Here is an 18,294-nt window from a genome sequence, read left to right as displayed (position 1 = left end):
AAGTGTAATGGACAGCCTATTGTATAACAATTACATTTTGCACCATTTCGATGCCATAAACTCTAAATTACACTTTGATTATAGAAATTAGACAAACATGCCCTGAAAACCTACTTGAAGATAATGTTTCCAAGTTTACAGGAAAGGTTTGTGCACAATTTGGGGGAAACAGTAGCCTAGAGGTTAGAGAAGCGGACTCATGGTTGTCGGTTTTATTCCCTGAACCAGCAACAACTGCTGTTGAGTTGTCCTTGAGCAAGGCACTGAGCCCCCATCTGTTCCAGCAGAGCTGCTCATTGGCCAACAGGAGAAGACTGTGGTTGTACTGGGAAGCTCCCAGTGTGAATGTGTGTAACTGTATGAATGTGAAGCAGGACGTCGCTGGAAAAGAGCAAGCACGCTCAGCCGACTTTGTGATGGGGACAAAATCGGCCATTTCAAAAAGTGGTGGGGACATGTCCCCATGCAGCGTCCCCAGTGTAACTGACACCTATGGCTATATGTCTTTAGTTCTTCAGATTATTGGTCCCTTGGGGCTCACCTCATCATTGGGATCCCTACAGAGCCCCCCAAACTTTCAAGTCACAGGAAGAGTCCTATTGGCTGATGCAGTAATCTGCCCCTGTCCATGAATTATATCTGCAGGAAGCACTTAGTCAGTGGCAAGAGCAAACATTTGTTGACTGTAAAAATGGGCCAATAAACAAACAGAACACAGAGGACATGTAATGGACTTTCAGGAAATTGCATCCACATTGTGTTTGTAGAACTGGCACATATGTACAAAAAAGAAAAAAAAAGAAAAAAAATGTTATGCTTGATTATGTTTTTATTGGCAGTAAAATAGTTGGTCCAATTTACTTGCCAACATGTAGATATTGTACGAACTCTACATCAGGTGGACATTAGTGTAGACTAAATAGCAAATCAGCAAAATATGGTTGGAAATTATCTACTTATTTCATGTGTAAATTAAAGAGTGAAAATACCTTAATGTCAAAAGTTTTGAATCTTAATTTAACAATTATCTATCAGTGATGCCTGGGTCTATTATTTTGCAAACACAAGTAATCACAAGTCAACATTCTTCAACTAATACTATTATGGTGCAGCTCGTTGTTACATTTATAGTGTGTGTTTTCTATTCCTGCACATACATTTCTGGAGTTATGCAAGAAACAAGTGAATAATGAATGAATGAAGAATGTTTTTTTTATATATATTTATTTATTTTGCTTATTTATTCGTTTTATTCAGTACCACACCAGAAAATATTTCAGACTTATGACAGAACATGCACATCACTTCCCCACTGCACTAAAAATGTGGCATGATATGGAGGGATCATTCTTCTTGTGCACTTTGTATTCACATGCTTTTGAGTCAAACACTGACACACAGTCATCAGGAAATCCTGTGGGAGTAGAATACCTGCAATCACACAGTTAACATTAGAAAATGTTACGATGCACAAGAGAGGAGAATGGATTTTCTTCCCATGAATCATTGAAAAGCTGTGAACTGTGTACTTACGCTTGGCAGCATCCGCCGCAATCACAGTCCATACATGCACTGTTCCTCCATGATGCTCCTACAGGATGCCATGTCTTATCTACATCATCCTGGCAGTGGGTCATACCTATGGGTAGAAAGTAGATGATGATTGATGTCTGTATGGTGTTATGTCTTTGTAGAGTTTTCGATATTTTTGTAATGAGGTGTGCTTGTGTTGGTAGTGTTTATTTATTTATTTATTTATTTATTTATTTATTTATTTGTTTGTTTGTTTGTTTGCTTGCTTGCTTTTACCTGGTATCATATCTGGTTTCACGAAACAGGCAGCATGTAACACTGAAGGCAGAGCACATAATAAAGCTAGAGCCAAGTATTTCTTCACAGGAAAAAGGGAAAAAAAAAGTCATAGGTTTATCATTTGATCTCTGAATATATTGAATCCATATACATTATACATTTAGACACATTTATCATCTTTTGATATTCTGAAACAATGTCTCCTTGGACATGCTATTGGAAGATTCAAATTATACTGTGTATGCGATACACTCTGTGAATGTAGCTTATTTAGACCAATGACACTGTGAGAACAAATATCTCTACAATATAGAGGAGCCAGTCTATAAAATGTTATAATTTTGACATACATGGCCTTAGGTTGTGCTATCCTTTAAAAAGTGTCAGAATTTGTTTTCATTTTGTGTAATTAATCTTGTTGTAATGGAAAATATCTCATTTTGTCAACAAAACTCTTCAATTTCCAATTCCATTATTTTGTTTATACAATACAAAACTTTAGCACTCAACAGTTAGCTTGCCCAAAACCTCACAGTTAAACAGCTAGAAACAATTGTAATTTCAATTTATTTAAGTAATGAGATTAAAAACTCACCATGGTGGCTGTCAGACAAGATTTGAATGGTGGTCAGGTAAGTATAAAGTAAAGGGACTGTATTTTCGATGGGGGATTCTCTTTCAACCAGTGAATCTACTGGGACCTTTGGAATTAAATAAGGGGGAGGGGGCTGGTCCCTCCTGTCTACTGGTGATCACACCAGCTGCAGCCTGTAACTTCCAGAAATTTAAGGGGGAAATGCATTTTGTCCTAATAGAAACAATCAGATGAGTCATCCAAAGGCTGAATATATTATCAATTTACACTTACTTGATTTTCTAAGTGTATTAGAAAACAAAGCTGTTATAAAAAACAAACAAACATTTGTGCATACATTTCTGGAGTTATGCAAGAAACAAGTGAATAATGAATGAATGAAGAATGTTTTTTTATATATATTTATTTATTTTGCTTATTTATTCGTTTTATTCAGTACCATACCAGAAAATATTTCAGACTTATGACAGAACATGCACATCACTTCCCTACTCCACCAAAAATTGGGCATGATATGGAGGGATCATTCCTCTTGTGCACTTTGTATTCACATGCTTTTGAGTCAAACACTGACACACAGTCATCAGGAAATACTCTGGGAGTAGAATACCTGCAATCACACAGTTAACATTAGAAAATATTACGATGCACAAGAGAGGAGAATGGATTTCCTTGGCATAAATTATTGAAAAGCTGTGAACTGTGTACTTACGCTTGGCAGCATCCACCGCATTCACAGTTCATACATGCACTGTTCCTCCATGATGCTCCTACAGGATGCCATGTCTTATCTACATCATCCTGGCAGTGGGTCATACCTATGGGTAGAAAGTAGATAATGACTTAGAAAGTCCATATGCTGGGTAAGAAAATGGACATAAAATAAGGCTTCTCTGGTGCATAAAATAAGGCTTTCAATTCAGTTCAGGCTTAATTCAAGAACCAAAGAAGGGAAATCCGCACTCTCAAAAAAATACATTTTTACACGTTTCAAATAAGAAATACAACGTTTTTGTCCATCTATATTTTTTATTTGAAACATGAAATAAATCAGTCTAGAAGTCTTCTAGAAAATAGATGACAAATGCATGTCTGTATGATATTATGTCTTTGTAGAGTTTTCGATATTTTTGTAATGTGTGGTTGTGTCAGTAGTATTTATTTTTATATTTCTTTGTTTCTTTGTTTGTTTGCTTTTACCTGGTTTCATGGCTTTGTAGTAGCAGCTAGCATGTAACACTGAAGGCAGAACACATAATAAAGCTAGAGCCAAGTATTTCTTCACAGGGAAAAGGGGAAAAAAACGTCATAGGTTTATCATTTGATCTCTGAATATTGAATCCATATACATTATACATTTAGACACATGTATATTCCTTTGATATTCTGAAACAATGTTTCCTTAAAAAAAAGCACTAATCAGAAGATACGCACAGCAACAATGATGTAGTTAATAAGCAATGACAAATAGACCATACACTGTATTGGACACTCTATTGGAAGATTCAGTCTATACTGCTCTGCTTACCAATGACACTGTGAGAACAAAAAAAAGTTCAAGATTATATTTAATATCTCTAAAATATAGAGGAGCCAGTCTGTAAAATGTTATCATTTTGACAACCATGGCCTTAAGTTATGCTATCCTTTAAAAAGTTTCAGAATTTGATTTCATTTTGTGTAATTAATCATGTTGTAATGGAAAATAGCACATTTTGCAACAAAACTCTTCAATCTCCAATTCCATAATTTTGTTTATAAAGTACATAACTTTAACACTCAACAGTTAGCTTGCCCAAAACCTCACTGTTAAACAGCTACAAACAGCTGTAATCTCAGTTTATTTAAGTAATGATAATAAAAACTCACCATGGTGGCTGTCAGGCAAGATTTGAATGGTGGTCAGGTAAGAAGATAAAATAAAGGGACTGTATTTTCGATGGGGGATTCTGGGACCTTTGGAATTAAATAAGGGGGAGGGGGCTGGTCCCTCCTGTCTACTGGTGATCACACCAGCTGCAGCCTGTAACTTCCAGAAATTTAGGACAATGCATTTTGTCTTAATAGAAACAATCAGATGAGTCACTAACCCGTCTAAAGGCTGAATATATTATCAGTTTGCACTTATTTGATTTGTTAACCATATTAGAACTCAAAGCTATTAATAAAAAAAAACAACAACAACGACAAGGTCCCTTCTCATCTAAACTGAAGTGACCTCAACTGATCAAAAGAATGATTCTGTGAAGTTACATCTAGGCCATGAGTCATACTCCATCTGCCCACCTTTCTGTTTCCATCTCTACTCTCCTCTCTCCAATAAAGATAACACTCAAATAGTGTTATCTTGATTTGGTAGTAGTTTGAAACATCCCCAGGTTTCAATCAATTTTGGACTCATACTGCTTGAACACTCTGTATTCACATGCATTTGGGTCCAACTCAGCAACACTCATTAAGGAAAGATGGTGTAGTTTTACATACATACATATACATACATATACATGTACATGTACATGTATAAATATATACTCTTAACAAAAGGGGTTCTATACAACCAGAATACAACTTTGCACTCTAGCTTCTTTTTGTTTATTATAAACACATGAATTCCAGACAGATCCTCAGAGCAATCTATCACCGGATGTCTAACTCTAAGTCTCTTTGCAAAAGTGAATGTGTGTAGCTGTATGAATGTGAAGCAGGACGTCGCTGGAAAAGAGCAAGCATGCTCAGCCGACTTTCACTGGATAATGAAAAGTAAAAAACATTAAAAAAAAGGCCAATTTTCCATGGGAGAGATATTTACATTCTTTCTTTCTTTACAAACCAAGCACTACATTATACTGAGCACAATGTCATGGTCAAGATGAGATATTACACAGGATAAAAAAGAGCTACGTCAGATCAAACTCTTGCATTATACGTGAATTCTTGAGCTATATGTCTTTAGTTCTTCAGATTATTGGTCCCTTGGGGCTCACCTCATCATTGGGATCCCTACAGAGCCCCCAAAACTTTCATGTCACAGGAAGAGTCCTATTGGCTGATGCAGTAATCCACCCCTGTCCATGAATTATATCTGCAGGAGGCACTTACAGTCAGTGGCAAGAGTAAACATTTGTTGACTGTAAAAATGGGCCAATAAACAAACAGAACACAGAGGACATGTAATGGACTTTCAGGAAATTGCATCCACATTGTGTTTGCAGAACTGGCACATGTAGAAAAAACAAAAAAAAAGAGAAAAGGTAATGTTAGATTATCTTTTTATTGGCAGTAAAATGGTTAGTCCAATTTACTTGCCAACAACAGCATGTAGATATCATCACTGTCCAGTGAAAACCATCTAACTCTTTGGCGATTTACATGCTTTAACTTAAATTGAAGGATTACATGGTCTTCTATGTGTTGAGAAAATTCTACCACCTTTGGTCTCATGAAACCACACAGAGGACACAGAGGACATGTAATGGACTTTAAGGAAATTGAGCATTCAGCAAAATATGGTTGGAAATTATCTACTTATTTCATGTTTAAATTAAAGAGTGAAAATACCTTTATGTCAAAAGTTTTTATTTCAATTTAACATTTCAGTGATGCCTGGTTCTATTATTTACACAAGTAATCACAAGTTGGCATTCTCCAACTAATACTATTATGGTGCAGCTTATTGTTACATTTATAGTGTGTTTTTTCTCTATTCCTGCTCATAGATTTGTGAGTTATAACAAACAAGTGAAAAATGAATGAATGAAGAATTTTGTAATGGTTTTTTTTTGTTTATTAATTAATTTTTTTCAGTACCATACCAGAAAATATTTCAGACTTATGACAGAACATGCACATCACTTCCCCACTGCACTAAAAATGTGGCATGATATGGAGGGATCATTCTTCTTGTGCACTTTGTATTCACATGCTTTTGAGTCAAACACTGACACACAGTCATCAGGAAATCCTGTGGGAGTAGAATACCTGCAATCACACAGTTAACATTAGAAAATGTTACGATGCACGAGAGAGGAGAATGGATTTTCTTCCCATGAATTATTGAAAAGCTGTGAACTGTGTACTTACGCTTGGCAGCATCCGCCGCAATCACAGTCCATACATGCACTGTTCCTCCATGATGCTCCTACAGGATGCCATGTCTTATCTACATCATCCTGGCAGTGGGTCATACCTATGGGTAGAAAGTAGATGATGATTGATGTCTGTATGGTGTTATGTCTTTGTAGAGTTTTCGATATTTTTGTAATGAGGTGTGCTCGTGTTGGTAGTGTTTATTTATTTATTTGTTTGTTTATTTATTTGTTTGTTTGTTTGTTTGTTTGCTTGCTTGCTTTTACCTGGTATCATATCTGGTTTCACGAAACAGGCAGCATGTAACACTGAAGGCAGAGCACATAATAAAGCTAGAGCCAAGTATTTCTTCACAGGAAAAAGGGAAAAAAAAAGTCATAGGTTTATCATTTGATCTCTGAATATATTGAATCCATATACATTATACATTTAGACACATTTATCATCTTTTGATATTCTGAAACAATGTCTCCTTGGACATGCTATTGGAAGATTCAAATTATACTGTGTATGCGATACACTCTGTGAATGTAGCTTATTTAGACCAATGACACTGTGAGAACAAATATCTCTACAATATAGAGGAGCCAGTCTATAAAATGTTATAATTTTGACATACATGGCCTTAGGTTGTGCTATCCTTTAAAAAGTGTCAGAATTTGTTTTCATTTTGTGTAATTAATCTTGTTGTAATGGAAAATATCTCATTTTGTCAACAAAACTCTTCAATTTCCAATTCCATTATTTTGTTTATACAATACAAAACTTTAGCACTCAACAGTTAGCTTGCCCAAAACCTCACAGTTAAACAGCTAGAAACAATTGTAATTTCAATTTATTTAAGTAATGAGAATAAAAACTCACCATGGTGGCTGTCAGACAAGATTTGAATGGTGGTCAGGTAAGTATAAAGTAAAGGGACTGTATTTTCGATGGGGGATTCTCTTTCAACCAGTGAATCTACTGGGACCTTTGGAATTAAATAAGGGGGAGGGGGCTGGTCCCTCCTGTCTACTGGTGATCACACCAGCTGCAGCCTGTAACTTCCAGAAATTTAAGGGGGAAATGCATTTTGTCTTAATAGAAACAATCAGATGAGTCATCCAAAGGCTGAATATATTATCAATTTACACTTTCTTGATTTTCTAAGTGTATTAGAAAACAAAGCTGTTATAAAAAACAAACAAACAAACAAAACATTTTAGATTTGATTTTAGACTTTTGGAGAATATACTTGAGATTAGAGCATTTAAATATATTAAAAATAGCAATGCCCTCACGGATGGGAATACCAAAATGTGTTAATGTGACTGACATACTGTATTTTTGTGAGACGAGGAAAATACCTGGTCCAGGGTCTGCTGGAATCCAGTCCAGGTTTTGCATAATTTACCTCCTGACGCGCCACACTGTGAGTTGCCAGGTTGGTTGAAATGCATCTTCTTGACGTCGGCTTTGCAACCCGTTTTAGTTGTTAGAAAAGGGGGATGTGGAGCAAAAACATGGCAACCAGTCACATAACAAAGGAAGTGAGCCTTTACGCGCATTAAATTTCTGTGTATTATATAAGCCTCAGTGGCTAAAGGGAAATACTTCCTCCTTTTGTATTCGTTGGCTCTAAAGAAGATTTTAAACCCGTTAACATCACGATGAGCATGGCAGAATAGAGCCAAACGGTGAGCAGCAGTGACCAGCGAGAGTTAGCTAGCTTTAAGCTTGCTAACGTTAGCTAGCCTGTTAGGCCAGCCCAGAGCCGTCAAGCTCTTTAACCAACGTTAAGTTAACATTAAGGTTGAACATTTAGACTACGCACATCGGGTTTCCTGTTTTGTTTTGTTTTTGTTTCAGTGGTGCTATCGAACCTTGATACAAGTAAAACAATGGTGTTAAAGCTAACGATATCCAGTACATGGCAGTGGGTGGGTCGTGCACACTGGTGACAAAGCATTGCAGACACAGATGTCTGCAATGTTAACTATGGTCGACATCACATTAGATGTTGCTTTGTAGCTGTGTCACATTATCTTGGATGTGAAGTTCCTTGTTGGAAGTCAAATGTAGAAAATTCTGTTGTTTTTTGTTTCAGATAATGAAATTTGGCACCCTCTCCCTCCAGGTCGGTCTGAGTCCTCACAAGTTGCTGGGCCCTTTCTAGGGCCCTTTGGGGCCCCAGATGAGGATGCACCGTGGTGGGGATAAAGACTTTCAGACATCAGCACGGAAGATGGGCACATCCTTGCTATTTCAGTTGTCAGCTCATGAACGAGAGCTGGACTTGGTCTTCCTAGACCACAGCTACGCCAAGCCATGGAATGCCCACCCGGATGCCAGCAGTGCCCGGCCCACAAGGACGCTGTTTGTCACCCCCCGCCGCCAACCTGATGCCTCATCGTGAGTAAAACAGATGCGATAAGATGACCTTTATTGTCCACAAGGGGAAATTTGTCCTTGACATAAAGCTAGACATAAAATAGCTCAGATATTACACTGCAGCTTAGAATTGTCATCAGCATGTCTCTACATTTCTGAGACCTAATAACCTAAAATAAATCTCACAGTTATGAGTTTGATTGTTGAACTGTTGTTTTGCCCCAAACTGACTTGTATCATTTTCATCTTTGTCTGCAGAGAGTCTGATCCTTTAATTGATGTGGAAACGGTCACACCCACACCTGTTCCACTCTATGACAACCACAAAGCTCTTAGTGTGATGAAGGAGTGTGAGCGGCACGTCCTGTTTGCTCGCACTATTGCTGATAGCCCCCCACCCCCCGATGACTGGGAGGAACACATCAACAAGTAATTAAACACATGGAGCAGCAGTCCACAGCTGAGACATTGACATTTGTATCCATTTAGATGTTGTAACTTCAAGTATTTCTCAGTTACAATACACTGTTTTTGACATGCCACCTAATGCTTTATAGATTATCCCTGTTGACAAGTTTTGCAGTAATCCACATTATTCTGTTTCAGAACTGGATGGTCAGTGGCTCAGAACAAATTGTTCAATAAAGTGCTTAAAGCCCTGCAAGCTGAAAGACTAGCCCGGCTGGCCAATGAACATGTAAGTTTTGATCTTTTTCTCCTTCTTCTTCTTATTTTTTTCATGACAATGACCTCTCTCAGGTGTTTTGAGTTTTCAGTTATTTGGTGTGTATTTCAACCCCACTTGGGAGAGCCAGGTGGAACCAGTTCAGCATTCTGTATGAAATCACAAGTCACGGCTCAAAGCATAAACAATGAGAAACACCTGCAATGCTGAGACTTGATTTTTTTGTCACAGTCTTTGCTTTTTTCCCCCCTATTTAATTACATAGACAATGGGTCATAATTCATTACTTCTGTTTTTGCTTCAATAGCTGTTCAACACACTGCTCTCCACTTTTACCATTCTTCTTTGGTCAGACAGGCCATTTCTCAGGTCCCTTTAAGGAAGCACCCAGTTATAGTGAAGATGGATAAGAGTAGAATAGGAATGCGAGTATGAAGTGCTGCGACAGCATAACTTCAGCCAGGGTTCAGACCTATTCGGTCACAAATAAATGGTTTGCATTTTCACTGCAAAACCTCTACGAAACCTCAGCAGGGGCATTTTCTGTAGAGGTTTTTAGTGGAGCCAATTCAGGTTTCTATCTCTCACTCCAGTTGTTTATGCACACATTGCATCAGAAGGCTGGGGAATATGTCTAGGCTGCAGTACATAATGAAGGGGGGGGATAAATCATCTTGGCTGCTGTGCCTACTAAAGCATGTTTTGTTTCAGTTTGTGACAAAGAGCGTAGTCACTCAAACTCCTGCGTCGATGGGAATTGATTTTTGTTGTTATTATTGGTGTAGGACATTTTGTCATTTGGAATCAGTTCCACAATACAACTGCATCTGGGGACTGATTCTTAATTGCCCTAGTGAACAAAATGAATGGAAATGTATTCAACACAGGACAGCTCATTGTGGCCAATAATTCTGTGGTGGTGCTTGAAGACTGAGCCACTAGGATGAATCAACCATACAGAAGTGTGAAGGCCTAGTCATTTTGGTGTTTTATAGCCTAAATAACGGCATGGCTGTGAATAATTTTGAATTACCTGTCTCTCCTGTGTCATCTTCTCTCTCAGGCCTCCAATGAGCCAGTCTTGCGCAGGATTGCTGTGGACAAGTGTGCTAGGAAGGTGCGCCATGCACTAGCCAGTGTGAACTGGGACAGCAAACTGACCCAGTGGTTACACACCACCATGATTGAATCCCTGAGTCTTGCCATGCTGGCTGCTTACCTGGATGTGCTGCAGACTCTCAAAAGCAAGGTACCTTGTTTGTAATTGAATGAAGAGTGAGAACTGGTACACATTTCCTGTCAGGGAAGAGGTACTTTGCAGTGTGCACCAGTAGCAAGGCCTGGGTAGTCTTGATTCATTACTGCCTATGTCTGTGTCTGGGTAGTTGCCCTCGTTGATTGACAGAATGCTGCTGACGTCATCAGCCAAGACTGGAGCGCCCGGCGCAGAGGCCCTGTCGCTGTTACTGAAACGTCCTTGGGACCCAGCTGTAGGAGTTCTGTCTCACAACAAACCGGTACAACTCTCAGCCATTCACTCTCTTTTCTAAAAGAATAATTCTTTTTTTCTCCACTCTGTTTATTTGGTTCATAATGAGGTAGTGGTTAAGACCAGATGCCTGTCTGTTTTCATTTACGTTTCAGAGCAAGCTTCCTGGCTCCCCGCTCATCCTGATTGCGCCATCAGGCCCGACTAATCCTGCCCTCTCTACCTCACGGCGAATGAGATTCTGGCAATCTCAGCTCTCCTGTTTAGGAAAGGTTTGAAGTCCCACTCAAATAAATCCACATGTGTTACCAAGAATCCAGGTTTTTATTCCTCTCAGAAAAGCGCCCATAACAGCTGTTCCTCTGTCAGGTCATCCCAGTGAACACCCATGTGAACAGCGGAGCCAATGTTGGCATCACTCAGTGTCTGGAGCACATGTTGGGTACCGTCAGGGCCAAGGTCATGGAGGTAGGACTTTTTTTTTTTTTATTGTATTCCTATGTGGCTGTAGTTATAGTGTGATACTGATGTTTTTCATGAATATTCATGGCCTTTCACCTCTGTGGGTCACGCTTGTTCTCAGGTTAGGCCCAGGATAACTTTGAACACTGATTTGGTATTGCTCTATATCATACCTCTGTCTGTTCTGAGTTTCTTAGCCTTTGTAGTTTGTTTTCTTGTTTGCTTTGTTTTGTTTATGACTGTTGCTTTGCTATGTTAACTTCATCTCATAGCAAACCCATATGGATTTTCTGACAAGACACATGTAGGCAGACATGCATACAAACACAGAGTGCTACAAACACAGCTGCGGTCTGATTTATATTGTCTTAAAATGTTTTTCGTCATCTGTACATGGTATTAATTAATCAAAAAATCAATACTATTTCAACAACAATTTTCCCCAAACCTAACAATTTTGTGACACTCCACGTTTGTGTCTGAACTCAATTTTTAAACACAGATTCTGTGACTGTGACCATGTCCGTGACGGCAAAATGGTAAACATAGGGGCCAAATGTACAGATCTCTAAGATATTTATTTTGAAAGTGAAGTTAGTGCAGCTGTATTGACTATGTTATGCATTCAAACACCAGGTTCACAGTCACTTCCCCCACAAACCCATTATCCTGGTTGGCTGGAATGTTGGAGCTCTCATCGCTTGTCACGTAAGGCTGCTCTACTGCCTCTCTTTGATTACACTGTCTCATAATGGTCTAATGTGAAGCTAAAACTTTCATTCTCTCCCGTGAATTATGAAAATGTGCTTTTTTTGCAAAGCATTACATTGATTGATTGAACCTATTCAATTGCATAGGTATCTCTTATGGAGTATCTGACTGCTGTGGTGTGTCTCGGATTCCCCCTTATAACTGTCAACGGACCAAGAGGGGTAAGTCATAAGGCAACATCTGACAATGTCATGTGTTTTGTTTTTTCATGTTAATACTACTTTATAAAGTAATTTAAGAGGAGCAACGCTTGATCGCTGGTCAGTGGATTGTAACAGATGATTGATGTGTTACTGGTTGGCAGGATGTGGATGACCCGCTGTTGGACATGAAGACCCCAGTGTTGTTTGTGGTCGGCCATAATGCTCTGCAGTGCGGCATGGAGGCCATGGAGGAGTTCAGAGAGAAGCTGAGGGCGGACAACAGCATGGTGGTGGTGGGAGGCGCTGACGACAACCTCAGGTCCGTCACAAGTCGTAATTAGTGGTTTAAGAAAGAAGAAATTATTTTTTATAAAAACTTTTGTATTCTTCAGTAATAGTACTAGTAGCAGTAGTAATAACTAAAAATAATATTGATGTCACCATAAATGGTCTCTCTCCACAGAATCAACTCAACAAAGATGAAAGCAGAGGGACTGACACAGACCATGGTCGACCGCTGCATTCAGGTTAGTCCATGCAGCTAGCAGTACAGGCAAATTAGTGTTTTGTGTCCTTTTCAGCACCTTTTTAGTTATATTAAAAAGTACAAGAAGAAGAACTGTCGCAACTTTGTCTTTAAACCAAGGTGCATGAACTGGAAATAACTAGAAATGGGAAAAAATCAGATATATAAGCTATGAGGCTGATGACAAAAGCTCTGTTCCTCCTCCTTTGCTGGTCTGCAGGATGAGATAGCTGACTTCCTGTCCGGGGTCCTGACACGGGCAGAGGGCCACGGCCATGGCTCAGGGGAGATGAGGGACCTGGACACAGAGAAGAAGAAGAGGCCTCGACGGGAGCTTCCCTTTGACATGGAGAGAGGACGGCCCTCCTCCCCTGCACTTAGAGTCCCCATCTCCCCCTCAGGGTCAGAGGTCAGTCTCGTGGTCTTTCCATATACACGCAGCGGCTCAAATTACTAAAATCTTGCCTTTTTTCGTGGAGCTACATGTAGAAGTGTTTATTTTTTTTAATTTAAACATTCAGATAAACCATCATGGCTGCAGCTGACGGTTATTTTGTTACAGAATAATCTGCGGATTATTTGACATATATTGTCTTTCTGGAGCACAGGATATTGCGTTACAGCTGTTGTTACATCCTTTTTCATTACTTTTCAGTAATATCCAACTATTATAACATAGCTTTAATAGCCAAAGAGCTGACTTCTGTGGTGGACTGGCATATCGAGATTCTTTGTTTTCAGCTGTTTGTGCACGGGAGTTTCTGATATGGTGTGCCGTTGCGTCTTTGCACAGTGAACAAAGCAACATATTTTTGGATTTCCACCACAGTATTCTAATACTTTGTACGCTGTGGATGTGAGGAATTCGAATACCTACACTTAAGTTTGGGCTTGCCACTACCATGTTCAAAGCAAATGATGCATTATTAGAAATCATTAGAAAACATTTACATTGTCTACGTAATTGATGACATTGACGAATCCTTGCAGCCCTTTAAATCATGGCATTGCAACAACTCCTTTCTCATTTTGAGTAAAAGGAGATGAAAAGCCAAGAACTTCTTTGGCCATCGCTCATCCGGTGTTCCTCCTCTTCTCTGTGTCCTCAGGATCTGTCCAGTGTCTGCAGCAGTCCAACTTCAAGTCCCAAACCAAAGACGTCTGGCTTGTCTCCAGCACAGAAGTCCAGTCTGATCACAGCCACGCAGCTCCTCAAGACACACATGCAGCGCTCCGGCACAGTGCTCACACACAAGCAGGCTCAAGGTTGGTTTGCCTGGACAACACGACTCTGGATACATTGAAAACACACAGTGAGCATTCACGTGCACCTACATGTGCCCAGTGATCCCTCGTACCTGCACATACACGGCTCTCACATTCGCCCCGCTTGTTTGTGTAAGCCCGTTACAATGAGTCATTCACCCCAACTGCTACTGAGGTTTTGCGAAAAGCTGGGTGAGCTGAGGGCAGCGGTATTTGAGAACAGGCTGAAATGGGTGAAACGGTTGTAAATAAAATGTTTGTTGTGAGATTATCACATCACGACATCTGATGGGGCAAGATGGGACGTGACTGAAATACTTTCCTCTCATCCTCTGTCTCTTCTCTACCTACGACTTTCCTTTCCGTCTTTGTTTCCAATTCATTCCAGCTCAGTTTGCTGCTTTTATGAAACAAAACATGCTTGTGAGGAAAAATCTTCCTCCTGGCACCCCTCCCTGTGTCTTTGGTAAGTATCTATCCCTTCTCCTTTCTCTTTCTCTTTTCTCGCTCTCCTTTCACCCCTTTCCTTGTTTCCATTGCCCTACTACAGTATGGTTGTCATATACTTCATTACTGTGCAGATTCTCACCAAACGCCCATTTTCGTGCATTGAACTGTACACTTACATAATAAGAATAGTACATTTTATTTGTACAGCACTTTTCAAAGGGTTACCACCGTGCTATACAGACATTAAGTCAATAAGATAAACGGTGAAAATGCCAGATATGAATTGAAGGCAGGGTTACAGAAGAATAAAACAAGCAAATACAGACACCCCACGCTCTGTTCGCCTCAGCAGTGCAGTAAATAGCTGTGTCTGTGTGTGTTGCAGTGCCAGTGTCCAGTGATCAGATGGAGGGCCTGGACAGAGACGAGCTGAGGCCCCATGGCAAGAGGAGGCAGACGCCCAGCCCCACGCCGAGCAAAGCCTCCAAGAGAGCCAAGATCAAGGTCACCATTGTTGCCCAAGGCGAGTCAACAGGGGGCGCCATCAGCCCTGCTGCACACGAAGGTAGAATCCTGTATCTTGTTAACCATGTTGGGCTCTTTGCTGCAAAAAAGATATACATTTATTACTCTTCAGTTTTTTACTGATTTCAAAAATAATATTACTTATTACTCCCTGAGAGCAGTAATGTGTTACATACCCGTTATATTACTTTTCTGTTACATCCTGAACATTGGTGATTACCTTTCGGTATGAATGATCAGCATAACCAAATAGTGTTGATATTCAATGTTCTTGTCATCTTGTTGCTTGATAAGAATCGTAGTAGTGGCCATACGTTCACCTGGAGAAACTGACTTTTATTTTTTCATTTCGGCTAGCTCATAGAGGGAATACCTGCATCAACTGAAAGAAGATGACTAATTATGACAAAAACAAATTGTAGGACGGGGATAGTCATAGATTTTGGACAGTTCACCTTCATTATGATTTTTAGAGGGAGCGCTAAGAAAAATAACAAATACCCAATATTACTAAAATTGAAATAGTAATTTGTTACAGTACTTGTTTCTGGAAAAACGAATATTACTGTGTTACTACCCAATTATGCTTGGTGAGAGTAGCTGGAATTCAGTTGTACTTTCAAAGAGCCAAGAAGAGAAAGAAGAGTCTCTCTTCTTTGTGGCTAACAGCTGACTCACCTGATTTCCCCCTCTCTCCATATAGTGGGAGCGTCGGGGAAGCCCCTGTCTGTGACAATGGGACAGACTGTGGCTGGAGCCAAGGAACTGTCTGGACTCCTTACAGGCCAACGGTAAGCCAGACCGCCCTACTCCCGCCCGCACACACACACACACACACAGTATTGAGCTCTAAACCCCCTAACCGTGGCTACCCCCCAACCCCACCCAATTGGACAAAAGTGTGTCTGGTGCAGAGGGATTGATGAGTGGTAGACTCAGTGGTTGGGAGCTGATTGATGGCCAAACAGCACTTGGTGGGGTAGCTCCTGAGTAGACTGGTGGTTATGTGTGTCACTGCAGGTCTGGTAGTCTCTCAGAGGTGTCTAGTGCCCTGTCCCCGGGCTCCAGCTCATTCAACAGCGTGCAGCCTTGCATGGTGTCAGGGTCCTCCACACCAGTCCAGGCGCAAGCTCCTGCTACTGCCCAAGGTATCTCTTGTCATGTCCTGCCTTGCACGCCTGTTTGTACTCTCAACTGTGCAGCTAATCTCAGCCCAGTGGCCTCTACGCACAATGCAATTCTGACCGCTTTGTTGGGTGAGATTAAAGTGGGGAGATTCAATTTTGTGTCCCAATGTTGAGCACTCGATTAGAACATTGTGTGAGGAGAACAACATATCCAAGCAAACATCATCATTGATTGCCTCTTGCGCCATCGCTGTCTGTCACTGTCCCGAACCTTACCCTTTGGACATGTCAATCAGAGAGTGTGTGTGTGTGTGTATGTCAACCTAATCAGGGAGTGGGAGTTTGTTTCTAACAGCAGGAGTTGTTGTGTTAATATTCCTTTGGCATTGCCTGCGCCCAAATTTGAGTTCCACTGATTCATTGCCTTTGTGTTTGTGTGTAGCACCTTCCGCCAGCAGTCTACTACAAGGCCTAAGCTTCAGTCTTCAGGAGATCGTCACCAAAGCTCCTAGCCTGCCCTCCACAACAGCTAACGCAGGCAGCACCCAGGTACCTCCTGGCCATTAGATTAGATTAGATTAAACTTTAATCGTCCCTATGGAGAAATTGGGTCATTGCAGCAGCAGAGAATAGGATATAGATGGATAAATAAATAAATGGCGTCTTCATTGACAGATTTCCAGGTTGAAACGGATATGTACATTTCTAGCTATTCACCTTATCAGGTGTAGATGGACAAACATATATACAGAATTGTGTCCAGATGTGCAGATATGAATTGTAAGCTATTCACACTACCAAGTTACAAATGGAGGTAACTTATGTAACAGAAAAATGTGCAGTGTGTGTGTGTAGATGTTCATTTTTGGCTGTTAATTTTATAAGCGGTAAACTTTACAGATGCACATAATATACTGTATATAGAGATGAACACCCGCTCTCCAGTCACACTCTTTTGTTGTGTACATGTATGAGGACCTTTTACTGATTACCTCACCTACCACTCCTCCACCCTCAGGCGGTTGGTGGCAAGCCCCAGGGTCAGGTCCTGAGCTCCATCGGTACCAGCAGCAGCACTCTGCTCCGGGCAGTGCCTCTGGTCTCCACGGGAGGAGTGGCTAAAACCACTGCCATCCACCAGCTACTCACCAACGGCGGGCTGGCAAAGCTTGCCAGCAGCTTGCCCGGCTTGGCGCACATCACCAACCAGAGCGCTGGTATGTCTCGAACTGCCAAAACACGCCGGCCGCGTTGAATGGCCAGGGTCCGTTCATCCTTTATTTTGGAAACACTAGATCAGGAGCTCTGTAGCCAGGGAGGATTGCCGCGCTAGAGGACCGTAGAGGACAGCACTGTCGCCGTGTATGCAGATAGTTTTCCCAGAGGAACCTCGCTGTTGTAAGGTTTTGTGAAATTCAGATATGCAGCTATGTAGCATCTGAGGGCAAATCAGCGGCCTAAGACGTGTTTTGTACCATTGTTCATGTTCAGAAAGAGCCATATGGGAAACGTCTAAGTTGATGTTAAGTCAAAATTTTAAGTTCCCAACTGTTCGACACATAATGTTCATGTAGAAATGGATGCAAATGTTTAAAAAATGCTAAAATGTGATTGCATGAAACCATTTGATACAGAAGAATTGTGAATTAAGTCAGGCAAAAGGAAAACAAATCAGTGACAAATCCATTGTTGGCAAGATTGACCAAATTTAACAAAAAGCCTTTTCAATGGCCCAATCCAAACAGTTTTTATATGCCAGATCTGTCAACCTGATAGAGCTGTCGTTTTATGTTTGTGTTCATTTTGTTTGCCTCTTCATGTAATAACATTTTGTAAACCTTTTCATTAAATCACCTGCAGCAAGCACATACAATATCTATATACAAATAGTCGCTGACCCCTTAGGGAGATGTGTTGAAAAGCAATAACATTAGCATATGGTATTACCCCAGCTGTTCCTATCATTGCAATAAAGACTGGAATCAAA

At 40.4% G+C, this 18,294-nt stretch overlaps 2 protein-coding genes across 5 annotated transcripts; one reads left to right on the top strand and one right to left on the bottom strand.

Moving 5' to 3' along the window:
* Positions 1–6,255: 6,255 nt before the first annotated feature.
* LOC139931191 (beta-microseminoprotein) lies at positions 6,256–7,932 on the bottom strand. Its single transcript, XM_071924633.2, has 4 exons — positions 7,840–7,932; positions 6,760–6,841; positions 6,488–6,593; positions 6,256–6,385 (listed from the first exon to the last, which is right to left on the bottom strand). The coding sequence occupies exons 1-4, from the start codon at positions 7,930–7,932 to the stop codon at positions 6,256–6,258; spliced, it is 411 nt and encodes a 136-aa protein (XP_071780734.2).
* A 64-nt stretch (positions 7,933–7,996) lies between these two features.
* Positions 7,997–18,294, top strand: kansl3 (KAT8 regulatory NSL complex subunit 3). 4 transcript variants are annotated; one of them, XM_078285235.1, is made up of 20 exons: positions 7,997–8,169; positions 8,610–8,884; positions 9,122–9,292; positions 9,470–9,560; positions 10,612–10,797; positions 10,934–11,065; positions 11,193–11,309; positions 11,407–11,505; positions 12,136–12,207; positions 12,357–12,431; positions 12,575–12,732; positions 12,877–12,940; positions 13,160–13,348; positions 14,049–14,205; positions 14,594–14,671; positions 15,041–15,220; positions 15,884–15,971; positions 16,201–16,328; positions 16,750–16,856; positions 17,326–18,294. In XM_078285235.1, the coding sequence occupies exons 2-20, from the start codon at positions 8,667–8,669 to the stop codon at positions 17,560–17,562; spliced, it is 2,547 nt and encodes an 848-aa protein (XP_078141361.1). In that variant the 5' UTR covers positions 7,997–8,169; positions 8,610–8,666; the 3' UTR covers positions 17,563–18,294. The 4 variants fall into 4 exon arrangements, with proteins under 4 accessions (XP_078141361.1, XP_071779875.2, XP_071779884.1 ...); XM_071923774.2 differs by having other exon boundaries at positions 8,580–8,884; XM_071923783.2 differs by lacking the exon at positions 14,594–14,671 and having other exon boundaries at positions 8,580–8,884.

Source organism: Centroberyx gerrardi, chromosome 8, assembly GCF_048128805.1.
Source record: "Centroberyx gerrardi isolate f3 chromosome 8, fCenGer3.hap1.cur.20231027, whole genome shotgun sequence".
Classification (NCBI taxonomy): domain Eukaryota; kingdom Metazoa; phylum Chordata; class Actinopteri; order Beryciformes; family Berycidae; genus Centroberyx; species Centroberyx gerrardi.
This window is presented reverse-complemented; position numbering and strand designations above follow the sequence as displayed.